General features: G+C 44.3%; 1 protein-coding gene across 1 annotated transcript; it reads left to right on the top strand.

The window, feature by feature from the left end:
• The first annotated feature begins 3,528 nt into the window (after nt 1-3,528).
• LOC135567508 (uncharacterized) lies at nt 3,529-16,482 on the top strand. The gene is made up of 5 exons (XM_065014870.1): nt 3,529-3,544; nt 5,322-5,375; nt 10,676-10,883; nt 10,950-11,067; nt 15,758-16,482. Exons 1-5 carry the CDS (start codon nt 3,529-3,531, stop codon nt 16,313-16,315), a joined length of 954 nt encoding a protein of 317 aa, XP_064870942.1. The 3' UTR covers nt 16,316-16,482.
• The last annotated feature ends 31 nt before the right edge of the window (nt 16,483-16,513 follow it).

The following is a 16,513-nucleotide window of genomic DNA, read 5'->3' as shown; positions in this document are numbered from 1 at the left end:
CCGATTTGACACACTGAACTCTATCAGAGAAGTAGTTGGTGAACCAGGCGAGGCAATCATTTGAGAAACCAAGGCTGTCGAGTCTGCCGATGAGGATGCGGTGGTTCGACAGAGTCGAAAGCCTTGGCCAGATCAATGAATACGGCTGCACAGTAATGTTTCTTATCGATGGCGGTTAAGATATCGTTTAGGACCTTGAGCGTGGCTGAGGTGCACCCATGACCAGCTCTGAAACCAGATTGCATAGCAGAGAAGGTATGGTGAGATTCGAAATGGTCGGTAATCTGTTTGTTGACTTGGCTTTCGAAGACCTTAGAAAGGCATGGTAGGATAGATATAGGTCTGTAACAGTTTGGGTCAAGAGTGTCCCCCCCTTTGAAGAGGGGGATGACCGCAGCTGCTTTCCAATCTTTGGGAATCTCAGATGACACGAAAGAGAGGTTGAACAGGCTAGTAATAGGGGTGGCAACAATTTCGGCAGATAATTTTAGAAAGAAAGGGTCCAGATTGTCTAGCCCGGCTGATTTGTAGGGGTCCAGATTTTTCAGCTCTTTCAGAACTTCAGCTGAATGGATTTGGGAGAAGGAGAAATGGGGAAGGCTTGGGCGAGTTGCTGTTGGGGGTGCAGAGCTGTTGACCGGGGTAGGAGTTGCCAGGTGGAAAGCATTTTTCAGCCGTAGAAAAATGCTTATTGAAATTCTCAATTATGGTGGATTTATCAGTGGTGACAGTGTTTCCTATCTTCAGTGCAGTGGGCAGCTGGGAGGAGGTGTTCTTATTCTCCATGGACTTTACAGTGTCCCAGAACTTTTTTGAGTTAGTGTTGTAGGAAGCAAATTTCTGCTTGAAAAAGCTAGCCTTGGCTTTTCTAACTGCCTGTGTATAACCGTTTCTAGCTTCCCTGAACAGCTGCATATCACGGGGGCTGTTCGATGCTAATGCAGAACGCCATAGGATGTTTTTGTGTTGGTTAAGGGCAGTCAGGTCTGGGGAGAACCAAGGGCTATATCTGTTCCTGGTTCTAATTTTCTTGAATGGGGCATGTTTATTTAAGATTGTTAGGAAGGCATTTTTAAAAATATCCAGGCATCCTCTACTGACGGGATGAGATCAATATCCTTCCAGGACACCCCGGCCAGGTCGATTAGAAAGGCCTGCTCGCTGAAGTGTTTCAGGGAGCGTTTTACAGTGATGAGTGGAGGTCGTTTGACCGCTGACCCATTACGGATGCAGGCAATGAGGCAGTGATCGCTGAGATCTTGGTTGAAGACAGCAGAGGTGTATTTAGAGGGGAAGTTGGTTAGGATGATATCTATGAGGGTGCCCGTGTTTAAGGCTTTGGGGGTACCTGGTAGGTTCATTGATAATTTGTGTGAGATTGAGGGCATCAAGTTTAGATTGTAGGATGGCTGGGGTGTTAAGCATGTTCCAGTTTAGGTCGCCTAGCAGCACGAGCTCTGAAGATAGATGGGGGCAATCAGTTCACATATGGTGTCCAGAGCACAGCTGGGGGCAGAGGGTGGTCTATAGCAGGCGGCAACGGTGAGAGACTTGTTTTTAGAGAGGTGGATTTTTAAAAGTAGAAGTTAAAATTGTTTGGGTACAGACCTGGATAGTAGGACAGAACTCTGCAGGCTATCTTTGCAGTAGATTGCAACACCGCCCCTTTGGCAGTTCTATCTTGTCTGAAAATGTTGTAGTTTGGAATTAAAATTTCTGAATTTTTGGTGGTCTTCCTAAGCCAGGATTCAGACACAGCTAGAACATCCGGGTTGGCAGAGTGTGCTAAAGCAGTGAAAAGAACAAACTTAGGGAGGAGGCTTCTAATGTTAACATGCATGAAACCAAGGCTATTACGGTTACAGAAGTCATCAAAAGAGAGCGCCTGGGGAATAGGAGTGGAGCTAGGCACTGCAGGGCCTGGATTCACCTCTACATCGCCAGAGGAACATAGGAGGAGAAGAATAAGGGTACGGCTAAAAGCAATAAGAATTGGTCGTCTAGAACGTCTGGAACAGAGAGTAAAAGGAGGTTTCTGGGGGCGATAAAATAGCATCAAGGTATAATGTACAGACAAAGGTATGGTAGGATGTGAATACAGTGGAGGTAAACCTAGGTATTGAGTGATGAAGAGATATATTGTCTCTAGAAACATCATTGAAACCAGGAGATGTCATTGCATGTGTGGGTGGTGGAACTAATAAGTTGGATAAGGTATAGTGAGCAGGACTAGAGGCTCTACAGTGAAATAAGCCAATAAACACTAACCAGAACAGCAATGGACAAGACATATTGACATTAAGGAGAGGCATCCTTAGTCGAGTGATCAAAAAGGGTCCAGGGAGTGGAGAGGTTGGTTTGGGGGTCACGGCGATTTAGACAGCTAGCCAGGACATCGGTAGCAAGCTAGCATAGGATGGAGGTCTGTTGTTAGCCACCTCTTGCGTTCCGTCAGTAGATTAGTGGAGTTCCGTGTTGTAGAGGGGATTAGTCCAAATCACACAACAACAAAAATAAAAACAATAGATATAGTTATAGAGGCCCAGAAGAAACATAATAATAATAAAAATAAATAAATTGTCCGATTGTCTATTCTGAGAGCAGCCGGTATGACAGCTAACGGTTACCAGGCCGCAGATGGGCATTCAGGTAACGTCGCGACGGAGGAGCCAGCCGGATCTCCTTCGGGTAGATAACGTCGGCAGTCCAGTTGTGAAGGCCCGGTGGGGCTCCGCGTGGCAGTAAAACGGGTCCGGATAGGTGACTGCAGCCCAGGAGTGATTGACGGAGCTCAGGAGTGATTGACGGAGCTGGCTAGCTCCGGGTAATTGATGTTTGCTCCGGAATCGACGAAAGCAGATAGACACACGGATAGCAGCCAGCTAGCTGTGAGATCCGGGAGTGAATGTCCAGAGAGCAGTTGAAATCCAGGGACATGGAGAGAAAAATCGGTCCGGTATGTTCCGTTCCGAGCCGCGCTGCGCCGTACAAAACTGGCGATAGATTTTCGAGTTAAAGGATAGCTGATGACCACAGACCGTGGTTAGCTAAATACTAACGAGTTGCCAGTAAAGAAGCTAACTAGCTTCTGATTAGCTCCTGGCTAGCTTCTTGGAGGATTGCAGATTTGAGGTAAATAATACGTATTTATACATATCAATTGGTGAGGCAGGTTGCAGGAGAGTGTATTGAAGATGAGTTGATGGAAAATAAAAATAAAATGTATGTGAAAAAAGTTGTAAATATATATATATACACGACACGACAAGACGAGGACAAAAGACGTCTTTTGCATTATACAGTTGTTGTCGGAAGTTTACATACACTTAATGGCTGGGGGTCATTAAAACTTGTTTTTCAACCACTCCACAAATTTCTTGTTAACTAACTATAGTTTTGACAAGTCGGTTAGGACATCTACTTTGCGCATGACACAAGTAATTTTTCCAACAATTGTTTGCAGACATATTATTTCACTTCCATATTATTCAAATCAATCCCAGAAGAACAGCAAAGGACCTTGTGAAGATGCCGGAGGAAACAGGTACAAAAGTATTGTCGTGGAAATTTCCTCTAGTTACCAAATCATGGGAGCAAACCACAACACAAGTCAGAGTTATCATAAAGTCCATCTTTAATTATATGAGCTCTATCACAACCCTGTGACTCTCAGATCAATTCAGTGTCTATCAATGAATTCTCCGAGAGCCCCCTTACACATTGCAGCTGAGATCCTTTAATAGCAAAGAACACACATAGTCAGACAGCATAGACATAATACATCGTTCAGCTTTGTCTCCTTACTCAAACACCAGAACCATAAACCAATCCTCCATATCAACAGGCATATATCAAATTGTCATTTAGATACAACCAATTCTAAATACAACCAATCCTGGACAAGCTCACGGGGAGCATAGAATGATTCCAGACAGTGCCATCCTCCTCTCCCCCGATGGGAAAAGTAGGGAGTGACTGGCACACAGACACAGTGGAGCAAAAGATATGTTTACACATGATGACACTTTGACCTCTCCCCTCTCTGCGGCCCATGCAACTTAGTCTTGACAGAGAACAGATAACTGCAACCTCGCCACAGTATTATATAAACATAACATTCTGATGAGAAGTAACTTACAAACATATGATGAATATAAAACATCTTACATATGTTACCAACCAATATCCACAGTAAAACGAGTCCTATATCAACATAACCTGAAAGGCCGCTCAGCAAGGAAGAAGCCACTGCTCCAAAACCGCGATAAAAAAGCCAGCCTACAGTTTGCAACTTCACATGGGGACAAAGCTTGTACTTTTTGGAGAAATGTCCTCTGGTCTGATTAAACAAAACTGTTTGGCCATAATGACCATCGTTATGTTTGGAGGAAAAAGGGGGAAGCTTGCAAGCTGAAGAACACCATCCCAACCGTGAAGAACGGGGGTGGCAGCATCATGTTGTGGGGGTGCTTTGCTGCAGGAGGGACTGGTGCACTGTCTTCCAAATGGAGGAAAATTATGTGGATGTATTGAAGTACAATCTCAAGACATCGATCAGGAAGTTAAAGCTTGGTCGCAAATCGGTCTTCCAAATGGACAATGACCCCAAGCATACTTCCAAAGTTGTGGCAAAATGTCTTAAGTACAACAAAGTCAAGGTATTGGAGTGGCCATCACAAAGCCCTGACCTTAATCCTATAAAACATTTGTGGGCAGAACTGAAAAAGCGTGTGCGAGCAAGGAGGCCTACAAACCTGACTCAGTTACACCAGCTCTGTCAGGAGGAATGGGACAAAATTCACGCAACTGATTGTGAGAAGCTTGTGGAAGGCTACCCGAAACGTTTGACCCAAATTAAACAATTTAAAGGCAATGCTGCCAAATACAAATTGAGTGTATGTAAACTTCTGACCCACTGGGAATGTGGTGAAAGAAATAAAAGCTGAAATAAATAATTCTCTCTACTATTATTCTGACATTTCACGTTCTTAAAATAAAGTGGTGATCCTAACTGACCTAAGACAGGGAATTGTTACCAGGATTAAATGTCAGGAATTGTGAAAAAACTCAAATGTAGTTCAATTCTATTTGGCTAAGGTGTATGTAAACTTCCGTCTTCAACTGTATGTATGTATATATATATATATATATTTACCCACAAAAAATATGAGGGATTGGAATGCAGACAATTACATTGATGGAAGCGGCAATCTATCTGCAATATAAAGCTGATCCGACCCTAAACCCCCCACCCCTGCGATTCCTCGGCAGAATGTGACTGACACTTGAACTGTATAGCCTATAATGTTGATCATCCACAGAGCGGGTTGTCAAGGTGGACAGCGAGGTCACGGGGTCGCCTGCGACATCGACAGGTAAGTGACAGAAGAACCTGATTCTCCTTACCGCTTCTACTGCTATGACATTATTCATTACCGCTACAGGGGACAAGGACATTCTACTACCGCTATGACGTTATTCATTACCGCTACAGGGGACAAGGACATTCTACTACCGCTGTGACATTATTCATTACCGCTACAGGGGACATTCTACTACCGCTATGACATTATTCATTACCGCTACAGGGGACATTCTACTACCGCTATGACATTATTCATTATCGCTACAGGGGACATTCTACTACCGCTATGACATTATTCATTACCGCTACAGGGGACATTCTACTACCGCTATGACATTATTCATTACCGCTACAGGGGACATTCTACTACCGCTATGACGTTATTCATTACCGCTACAGGGGACATTCTACTACCGCTATGACATTATTCATTACCACTACAGGCGACAAGGACATTCTACTACCGCTATGACATTATTCATTACCGCTACAGGCGACAAGGACATTCTACTACCGCTATGACATTATTCATTACCGCTACAGGCGACATTCTACTACCGCTATGACATTATTCATTACCGCTACAAGGGACATTCTACTACCGCTATGACATTATTCATTACCGCTACAGGGGACATTCTACTACCGCTATGACATTATTCATTACCGCTACAGGGGACATTCTACTACCGCTATGACATTATTCATTACCGCTACAGGGGACATTCTACTACCGCTATGACATTATTCATTACCGCTACAGGGGACAAGGACATTCTACTACCGCTATGACATTATTCATTACCGCTACAGGGGACATTCTACTACCGCTATGACGTTATTCATTACCGCTACAGGGGACATTCTACTACCGCTATGACATTATTCATTACCGCTACAGGGGACATTCTACTACCGCTATGACATTATTCATTACCGCTACAGGGGACATTCTACTACCGCTATGACATTATTCATTACCGCTACAGGGGACATTCTACTACCGCTATGACATTATTCATTACCGCTACAGGGGACAAGGACATTCTACTACCACTATGACATTATTCATTACCGCTACAGGGGACATTCTACTACCGCTATGACATTATTCATTACCGCTACAGGGGACATTCTACTACCACTATGACATTATTCATTACCGCTACAGGGGACAAGGACATTCTACTACCGCTATGACATTATTCATTACCGCTACAGGGGACATTCTACTACCGCTATGACATTATTCATTACCTCTACAGGGGACATTCTACTACCGCTATGACATTATTCATTACCGCTACAGGGGACATTCTACTACCGCTATGACGTTATTCATTACCGCTACAGGGGACATTCTACTACCGCTATGACGTTATTCATTACCGCTACAGGGGACATTCTACTACCGCTATGACATTATTCATTACCGCTACAGGGGACATTCTACTACCGCTATGACATTATTCATTACCGCTACAGGGGACATTCTACTTCCGCTATGACATTATTCATTACCGCTACAGGGGACATTCTACTACCGCTATGACATTATTCATTACCGCTACAGGGGACATTCTACTACCGCTATGACATTATTCATTACCGCTACAGGGGACATTCTACTACCGCTATGACATTATTCATTACCGCTACAGGGGACAAGGACATTCTACTACCGCTATGACATTATTCATTACCGCTACAGGGGACATTCTACTACCGCTATGACATTATTCATTACCGCTACAGGGGACATTCTACTACCACTATGACATTATTCATTACCGCTACAGGGGACATTCTACTACCGCTATGACATTATTCATTACCGCTACAGGGGACATTCTACTACCACTATGACATTATTCATTACCGCTACAGGGGACAAGGACATTCTACTACCGCTATGACATTATTCATTACCGCTACAGGGGACATTCTACTACCGCTATGACATTATTCATTACCTCTACAGGGGACATTCTACTACCGCTATGACATTATTCATTACCGCTACAGGGGACATTCTACTACCGCTATGACGTTATTCATTACCGCTACAGGGGACATTCTACTACCGCTATGACGTTATTCATTACCGCTACAGGGGACATTCTACTACCGCTATGACGTTATTCATTACCGCTACAGGGGACATTCTACTACCGCTATGACGTTATTCATTACCGCTACAGGGGACATTCTACTACCGCTATGACATTATTCATTACCGCTACAGGGGACATTCTACTACCGCTATGACATTATTCATTACCGCTACAGGGGACATTCTACTTCCGCTATGACATTATTCATTACCGCTACAGGGGACATTCTACTACCGCTATGACATTATTCATTACCGCTACAGGGGACAAGGACATTCTACTACCGCTATGACATTATTCATTACCGCTACAGGGGACATTCTACTACCGCTATGACATTATTCATTACCGCTACAGGGGACATTCTACTACCACTATGACATTATTCATTACCGCTACAGGGGACATTCTACTACCGCTATGACATTATTCATTACCGCTACAGGGGACATTCTACTACCGCTATGACATTATTCATTACCGCTACAGGGGACATTCTACTACCGCTATGACATTATTCATTACCGCTACAGGGGACATTCTACTACCGCTATGACATTATTCATTACCGCTACAGGGGACAAGGACATTCTACTACCGCTATGACATTATTCATTACCGCTACAGGGGACATTCTACTACCGCTATGACATTATTCATTACCGCTACAGGCGACAAGGACATTCTACTACCGCTATGACATTATTCATTACCGCTACAGGGGACGTTCTACTACCGCTATGACATTATTCATTACCGCTACAGGGGACATTCTACTACCGCTATGACATTATTCTTTACCGCTACAGGGGACATTCTACTACCGCTATGACATTATTCATTACCGCTACAGGGGACATTCTACTACCGCTATGACATTATTCTTTACCGCTACAGGGGACATTCTACTACCGCTATGACATCATTCATTACCGCTACAGGGGACATTCTACTACCGCTATGACATCATTCATTACCGCTACAGTTCTGTTTACCGTGTTTACATGTTGTCAATAATGCCTTTATATTTATCCTGTTAATACTGAAACCATTATAGATTTGAAAATTGTAAATCATTTTTATTCCAGCCCTGACAGAGAGCTATGCTGAGCCTGATATCTATGAGATAGGGTAAGAGTGAATCTGTAAGGTAAGACTCTTGTGTTGTGTGAATCTGGTAGACTAGAACCATGTTTACAGTTCACTGTTCCAGTCTAGGTATATAAAGGTTATATATATATATATATATATATATAAAGGTATATATATACACTGCATTCAGAAAGTATTCAAACCCCTTGAGTTTTTCCACATTTTGTTACGTTATAAAGAATAAAAATAAAATCCTCATCAATCTACACACCCCATAATGACAAATTGCAAAAACAGGTTTTTATAAATGTTTGCAAATTTATAAAAAATACTTAAATATTCAGACCCTTTGCTATGAGACTCGACATTGAGCTTAGGTGCATCCTGTTTCCATTGATCACCTTTAAGATGTTTCTACAACTTGATTGGAGTACACCTGTGGTAAACTCAATATGATTGGACATGATTTGGAAAGGCACACACCTGTCTATATAAGATCCCACAGTTGACAGAGCAAAAACCAAGCCATGAAGTCGAAGTAATTGTTTTTAGAGCTCAAAGACAGGATTGTGTCGAGGCGCAGATCTGGGGAAGGACACCAAAACATTTCTGCAGTATTGAAGTTCACCAAGAACACAATGGCCTCCATCATTCTTAAATGGAGGAAGTTTGGAACCACCAAGACTCTTCGTTTGGCCGCCCTGCCAAACTGAAGGTGAGGTGACCAATAACCCGATGGTCACTCTGACAGAGCTCCAGAGTTCCTCTGTGGAGATGGGAGAACCTTCCAGAAGGACAACCATCTCTGCAGCACTCCACCAATCAGGTCTTTATGGTAGGGGCCAGATGGAAGCCACTCCTCAGTAAAAGGCACATGACAGCATGCTTGGAGTTTGCCAAAAGGCACCTAAAGGAGTCAGACCATGAGAAACAACATTATCTAGTCTGATGAAACCAAGATTGAACTATTTAGCTTGAATGGCAAGCGTCACGTCTGGAGGAAACCTGGCACCATCCCTACGGTGAAACATGGTGGTGGCAGAATCATGCTGTGGGGATGTTTTTCAGTGACAGGAACCAAGAGACTAGTCAGGATCGAGGGAAAGATGAACAGAGAAAAGTACAGAGAGATCCTTGATGAAAACCTGCTACAGAGAACTCAGGTCCTCAGACTGGGGTGAAGGTTCACCTTCCAACAGGACAATGACCTTAAGCACACAGCCAAGGCAATGCAGGAGTGGCTTCGGGACAAGTCTCTGAATGTCCTTGAGTGGCCCAGCCAGAGCCCAGACTTGAATCCGATCTAACATCTCTGGAGAGACCTGAAAATAGCTGTGCAGCGACGCTCCCCATCCAACCTCACAGAGCTTGAGAGGATCTGCAGAGAAGAATGGGAGAAACTCCCCAAATACAGGTGTGCCAAGCTTGTACCATCATACCCAAGAAGACTCGATTCTGTAATCGCTGCCAAAGGTGCTTCAACAAAGTATTGAGTATAGGGTCTGAATACGTATGTAAATGTGATATTTCATTTTTTTTTTTTATACATTTTATAAAAATGTCTAAACCTGTTTGTGCTTTGTTATTATGTGTAGATTAATGAGGGGGGGAAAAAATATTTAATCAATTTTAGAATAAGGCTGTGACGTAACAAAATGTGGAAAAAGTAATGTGGTCTCGATACTTTCACTATATAGGATTATCTCACACCTCCCCTCTCTCTCACACCTCCCCTTCTCTCTCTCTCTCTCACACCTCCCCTTCTCTCTCTCTCTCACACCTCCCCCTTCTCTCTCTCTCTCACACCTCCCCTTCTCTCTCTCTCTCACACCTCCCCCTTCTCTCTCTCTCTCACACCTCCCCTTCTCTCTCTCTCTCACACCTCCCCCTTCTCTCTCTCTCTCACACCTCCCCCTTCTCTCTCTCTCTCACCTCCCCCTTCTCTCTCTCACACCTCCCCCTTCTCTCTCTCTCTCACACCTCCCCTTCTCTCTCTCTCTTTACATCCCCCTTCTCTCTCTCTCACACCTCCCCCTTCTCTCTCTCTCTCACACCTCCCCCTTCTCTCTCTCTCTTTACATCCCCCTCCCCCCGTAGTATTGAGGTGTCAGACCCGGGGAGGAGTATGTGATGTCATACAGCCTAAGAGGGCTGGCCCTCATCTTCAACCAGGAATACTTCTCGCCAGAGCTCCGCCTCCCTCATCGCCATGGTACCAAAGCTGACAAGAACAACCTCTTGCGACGGTACACACACAGAGTCACACAAAAGGACGAACAGACAGACAGATTCACACAGACAGATGGACGGACGCACCCACACACACATTTGTCTGTTGTGTTTCTGTCTTTAACGTGTGTGTGTGTGTGTTTTTCCAGACTAGAGGAGCTAAGTTTTGCTGTGAGGCCGTATGACAACCTGACCAGACAGGAGGTCCTGGCTGTCATAAACGATGGTAAACCACAACAAAAAACTTTTGATCTGGATTTAATGAAAGTACTGTCCCCAGAGGACAGAGGTAATGAAAGTACTGCCCCCAAGAGGACAGAGGACAGGGGTAATGAAAGTACTGTCCCCAGAGGACAAAGGTCATGAAAGAACTGTCCCCAGAGGACAGAGGTAATGAAAGAACTGCCCCCAGAGGACAGAGGACAGGGGTAATGAAAGTACTGTCCCCAGAGGACAGAGGTAATGAAAGTACTGTCCCCAGAGGACAGAGGTAATGAAAGAACTGTCCCCAGAGGACAGAGGTAATGAAAGTACTGTCCCCAGAGGACAGAGGTAATGAAAGTACTGTCCCCAGAGGACAGAGGTAATGAAAGAACTGTACCCAGAGGACAGGGGTAATGAAAGAACTGCCCCCAGAGGACAGAGGTAATGAAAGTACTGTACCCAGAGGACAGGGGTAATGAAAGAACTGCCCCCAGAGGACAGAGGTAATGAAAGAACTGTCCCCAGAGGACAGAGGTAATGAAAGAACTGTCCCCAGAGGACAGAGGTAATGAAAGTACTTTCCCCAGAGGACAGGTAATGAAAGTACTGTCCCCAGAGGACAGAGGTAATGAAAGTACTGTCCCCAGAGGACAGAGGTAATGAAAGTACTGTCCCCAGGGGACAGAGGTAATGAAAGTACTATCCCCAGAGGACAGAGGTAATGAAAGTACTGTCCCCAGAGGACAGGGTAATGTGTAAAATAAATTCAGTCTGTACTCTCTCTCTCTCTCTCTCTCTCTCTCTCTCTCTCACTCTCTCTCTCTCTCTCTCACACACACTCTCTCTCTCTCTATCTCTCTCTCACACACACTCTCTGTCTCTCTCTGTCTCTCTCTCTCTCTCTCTCTCTCTGTCAATTCAATTCAATTCAATTCAAGGGCTTTATTGGCATGGGAAACATGTGTTAACATTGCCAAAGCAAGTGAGGTAGACAACATACAAAGTGAATATATAAAGTGAAAAACAACAAAAATTAACAGTAAACATTACACATACAGAAGTTTCAAAACAGTAAAGACATTACAAATGTCATATTATATATATATATACAATGTACAAATAGTTAAAGGACACAAGATAAAATGAATAAGCATAAATATGGGTTGTATTTACAATGGTGTTTGTTCTTCACTGGTTGCCCTTTTCTCGTGGCAACAGGTCACAAATCTTGCTGCTGTGATGTCACACTGTGGAATTTCACCCAGTAGATATGGGAGTTTTTCAAAATTGGATTTGTTTTCGAATTCTTTGTGGATCTGTGTAATCTGAGGGAAATATGTCTCTCTAATATGGTCATACATTGGGCAGGAGGTTAGGAAGTGCAGCTCAGTTTCCACCTCATTTTGTGGGCAGTGAGCACATAGCCTGTCTTCTCTTGAGAGCCATGTCTGCCTACGGCGGCCTTTCTCAATAGCAAGGCTATGCTCACTGAGTCTGTACATAGTCAAAGCTTTCCTTAATATTGGGTCAGTCACAGTGGTCAGGTATTCTGCCGCTGTGTACTCTCTGTGTAGGGCCAAATAGCATTCTAGTTTGCTCTGTTTTTTTGTTAATTCTTTCCAATGTGTTAAGTAATTATCTTTTTGTTTTCTCATGATTTGGTTGGGTCTAATTGTGCTGTTGTCCTGGGGCTCTGTAGGGTGTGTTTGTGTTTGTGAACAGAGCCCCAGGACCAGCTTGCTTAGAGGACTCTTCTCCAGGTTCATCTCTCTGTAGGTGATGGCTTTGTTATGGAAGGTTTGTGAATCGCTTCCTTTTAGGTGGTTGTAGAATTTAACGGCTCTTTTCTGGATTTTGATAATTAGTGGGTATCGGCCTAATTCTGCTCTGCATGCATTATTTGGTGTTTTTACGTTGTACACTGAGGATATTTTTGCAGAATTCTGCATGCAGAGTCTCAATTTGGTGTTTGTCCCATTTTGTGAAGTCTTGGTTGGTGAGCGGACCCCAGACCTCACAACCATAAAGGGCAATGGGCTCTATGACTGATTCAAGTATTTTTAGCCAAATCTAATTGGTATGTTGAAATGTATGTTTCTTTTGATGGCATAGAATGCCCTTCTTGCCTTGTCTCTCAGATCGTTCACAGCTTTGTGGAAGTTACCTGTGGCGCTGATGTTTAGGCCAAGGTATGTATAGTTTTTGTGTGCTCTAGGGCAACAGTGTCTAGATGGAATTTGTATTTGTGGTCCTGGTGACTGGACCTTTTTGGAACACCATTATTTTGGTCTTACTGAGATTTACTGTCAGGGCCCAGGTCTGACAGAATCTGTGCATAAGATCTAGGTGCTGCTGTAGGCCCTCATTGGTTGGTGACAGAAGCACCAGATCATCAGCAAACAGCAGACATTTGACTTGGATTCTAGCAGGGGAGGCCTGGTGCTGCAGACTTTTCTAGTGCCCGCGCCAATTCGTTGATATATATGTTGAAGAGGGTGGGGCTTAAACTGCATCCCTGTCTAACCCCACGACCCTGTGTGAAGAAATGTGTTTTTTTTTGCCAATTTTAACCGCACACTTGTTGTTTGTGTACATGGATTTTATAATGTCGTATGTTTTACCCCCAACACCACTTTCCATCAGTTTGTATAGCAGACCCTCATGCCAGATTGAGTCGAAGGCTTTTTTGAAATCAACAAAGCATGAGAAGACTTTGCCTTTGTTTTGGTTTGTTTGGTTGTCAATTAGGGTGTGCAGGGTGAATACATTCAATGTAATTGGAGAATCCAGTGGGTTCTGGAATCCAGTGGGTTCTGGAATCCAGTGGGTTCTGGTAGTCTTTAATAGTTGATTCTAAGATCTGTATTTGATCATGTATATGTTTTTGCTCTTTATTCTTTGTTATAGAGCCAAAAAGATTGGAGAAGTGGTTTACCCATACATCTCCATTTTGGATAGATAATTCTTCGTGTTGTTGTTTGTTTAGTGTTTTCCAATTTTCCCAGAAGTGGTTCGATTCTATGGATTCTTCAATTGCATTGAGCTGATTTCTGACATGCTGTTCCTTCTAATCCCGTAGTGTATTTCTGTATTGTTTTAGTGATTCACCATAGTGAAGCCGTAGACTCAGGTTTTCCGGGTCTCTATGTTTTTGGTTGGACAGGTTTCTCAATTTCTTTCTTAGATTTTTGCATTCTTCATCAAACCATTTGTCATTATTGTTAATTTTCTTCGGTTTTCTATTTGAGATTTTTAGATTTGATAGGGAAGCTGAGAGGTCAAATATACTGTTAAGATTTTCTACTGCCAGGTTTACATCACTATTACAGTGGAACGTTTTACCCAGGAAATTGTCTAAAAGGGATTGAATTTGTTGTTGCCTAATTGTTTTTTGGTAGGTTTCCTAACTGCATTCCTTCCATCTATAGCATTTCTTAATGTTACTCAGTTCCTTTGGCTTTGATGCCTCATGATTGAGTATTGCTCTGTTTAAGTAGACTGTGATTTTGCTGTGGTCTGATAGGGGTGTCAGTGGGCTGACTGTGAACGCTCTGAGAGACTCTGGGTTGAGGTCAGTGATAAAGTAGTCTACAGTACTACTGCCAAGAGATGAGCTATAGGTGTACCTACCATAGGAGTCCCCTCGAAGCCTACCGTTGACTATGTACATACCCAGCGTGCGACAGAGCTGCAGGAGTTGTGACCCGTTTTTGTTGGTTATGTTGTCATAGTTGTGCCTAGGGGGGCATATGTGGGAGGGGATGCTGTCACCTCCAGGCAGATGTTTGTCCCCCTGTGTGCTGAGGGTGTCAGGTTCTTGTCCAGTTCTGGCATTTAGGTCGCCACAGACTAGTACATGTCCCTGGGCCTGGAAATGATTGATTTCGCCCTCCAGGATGGAGAAGCTGTCTTCATTAAAATATGGGGATTCTAGTGGGGGATATAGGTAGCACACAGGAGGACATTTTTCTCTGTTAGGATAATTTCCTTTTGAATTTCTAGCCAAATGTAGAATGTTCCTGTTTTGATTAATTTAATGGAGTGAGTTAGGTCTGCTCTATACCAAATTAGCATACCCCTGAGTCCCTTCCCTGTTTCACACCTGGTAGTTTGGTGGATGGGACTACCAGCTCTCTGTAACCTAGAGGGCAACCAGTGGGTCTGTCTCCTCTATACCAGGTTTCTTGCAGGATGACAATGTCTGTGTTACCGATTTCTTTGGTGAAGTCCGGGTTTCTGCTCTTCAGGCCAAAGGCAGATGACCTCAGGCCTTGGATATTCCAGGATGATATAGTGAATGCTTTTTGTTCCATAGAGTGTCCAATGTTGTTGGTCGTGGTTTGGCCTCAGGCCAGTAAGTGTGAGCAGAGCCTGCTGATTGGCTTGGGCGAGTGTGAGAGTGGGGGTTGGGACTGTTTGCCCGCTCACTACCTGGGCGTATGTGTGGCTTCCATGTTGAGGCCCTCTTTGCGGGGGTGGGGTGCATGGGGTGGGCAGGAGTGGCATAGGTCTGATCTGAGGGGCCTAAATGGGGTGTGGGCATGGTTGACGTGGGGGGTGTTGATTGGTTGGTGTTGATTGGTTGGGGTGGGGGTGTGGATGTGTCTGGGTGTGCGGTGGTCTGGATGTAATTCCTCTTGGCGTGGGTCCTCTATGTGTAGGTCCAGGGGGTCCTGCAGGTCTGGGAGGGTGTCTCGCCGGTCTGGAGTGGGGTGTCTATTGATCTGTCTCTCTCTCTCTCTCTCTCTCTCTCTCTCTCTCTCTCTCTCTCTCTCTCACACACTCTCTCTCTCTCTCACACACTCTCTCTCTCTCTCTGTCTCTCTCTGTCTCTCTCTCTCTCTGTCTCTCTCTCTCTGTCTCTCTCTCTACTCTCTCTCTCTCTCTCTCTCTCTCTCTCTCTCTCTCTCTCACACACACTCTCTCTCTCTCTCTCTCTCTCTCTGTCTCTCTCTCTCTCTGTCTCTCTCTCTACTCTCTCTCTCTCTCTGTCTCTCTCTCTCTCTCTCCAGCTGTGAACTGGAGCCATACGGAGGCAGATTGTTTCCTGTGTGTGTTTCTGAGCCATGGGGAGAATGACTGCGTGTTCGCTAGAGACGGCAAACTCTCCATCCGAGACTTGACACACACCTTCAAAGGAGACCGCTGTCCTAGTCTGGTGGGCAAGCCCAAGATCTTCATCTTCCAGGTAGGAGTGTGTGTGTGTGTGTGTGTGGTGGGTAAACATGTTTGTGTGTTTCAGGCGTGTAGATATGCTAACCCAGTGTGTTTAGTGCAGCAGCTACTCTTCCTGGGGTCCATTAACTACTGAACATGTTGCAGCTACTCTACCTGGGGTCCATTAACTACTGAACATGTAGCAGCTACTCTACCTGGGGTTCATTAACATGCAGCAGCTACTCTACCTGGGGTCCATTAACATGTAGCAGCTACTCTACCTGGGGTTCATTAACTACTGAACATGTAGCAGCTACTCTACCTGGGGTCCATTAACTACTGAATATGTAGC

Source organism: Oncorhynchus nerka, unplaced genomic scaffold (assembly GCF_034236695.1).
Source record: "Oncorhynchus nerka isolate Pitt River unplaced genomic scaffold, Oner_Uvic_2.0 unplaced_scaffold_1975, whole genome shotgun sequence".
NCBI lineage: Eukaryota > Metazoa > Chordata > Actinopteri > Salmoniformes > Salmonidae > Oncorhynchus > Oncorhynchus nerka.
This window is presented reverse-complemented; position numbering and strand designations above follow the sequence as displayed.

What these genes read in the sequence shown, in the direction of transcription:
- LOC135567508 (XM_065014870.1), top strand. An exon ending in GTCGCCTGCGACATCGACAG is followed by an intron (nt 5,376 to 10,675) that starts GTAAGTGACAGA and finishes CGTAGTATTGAG; the next exon opens with GTGTCAGACCCGGGGAGGAG. An exon ending in ACACAGACAGATGGACGGAC is followed by an intron (nt 10,884 to 10,949) that starts GCACCCACACAC and finishes GTGTTTTTCCAG; the next exon opens with ACTAGAGGAGCTAAGTTTTG.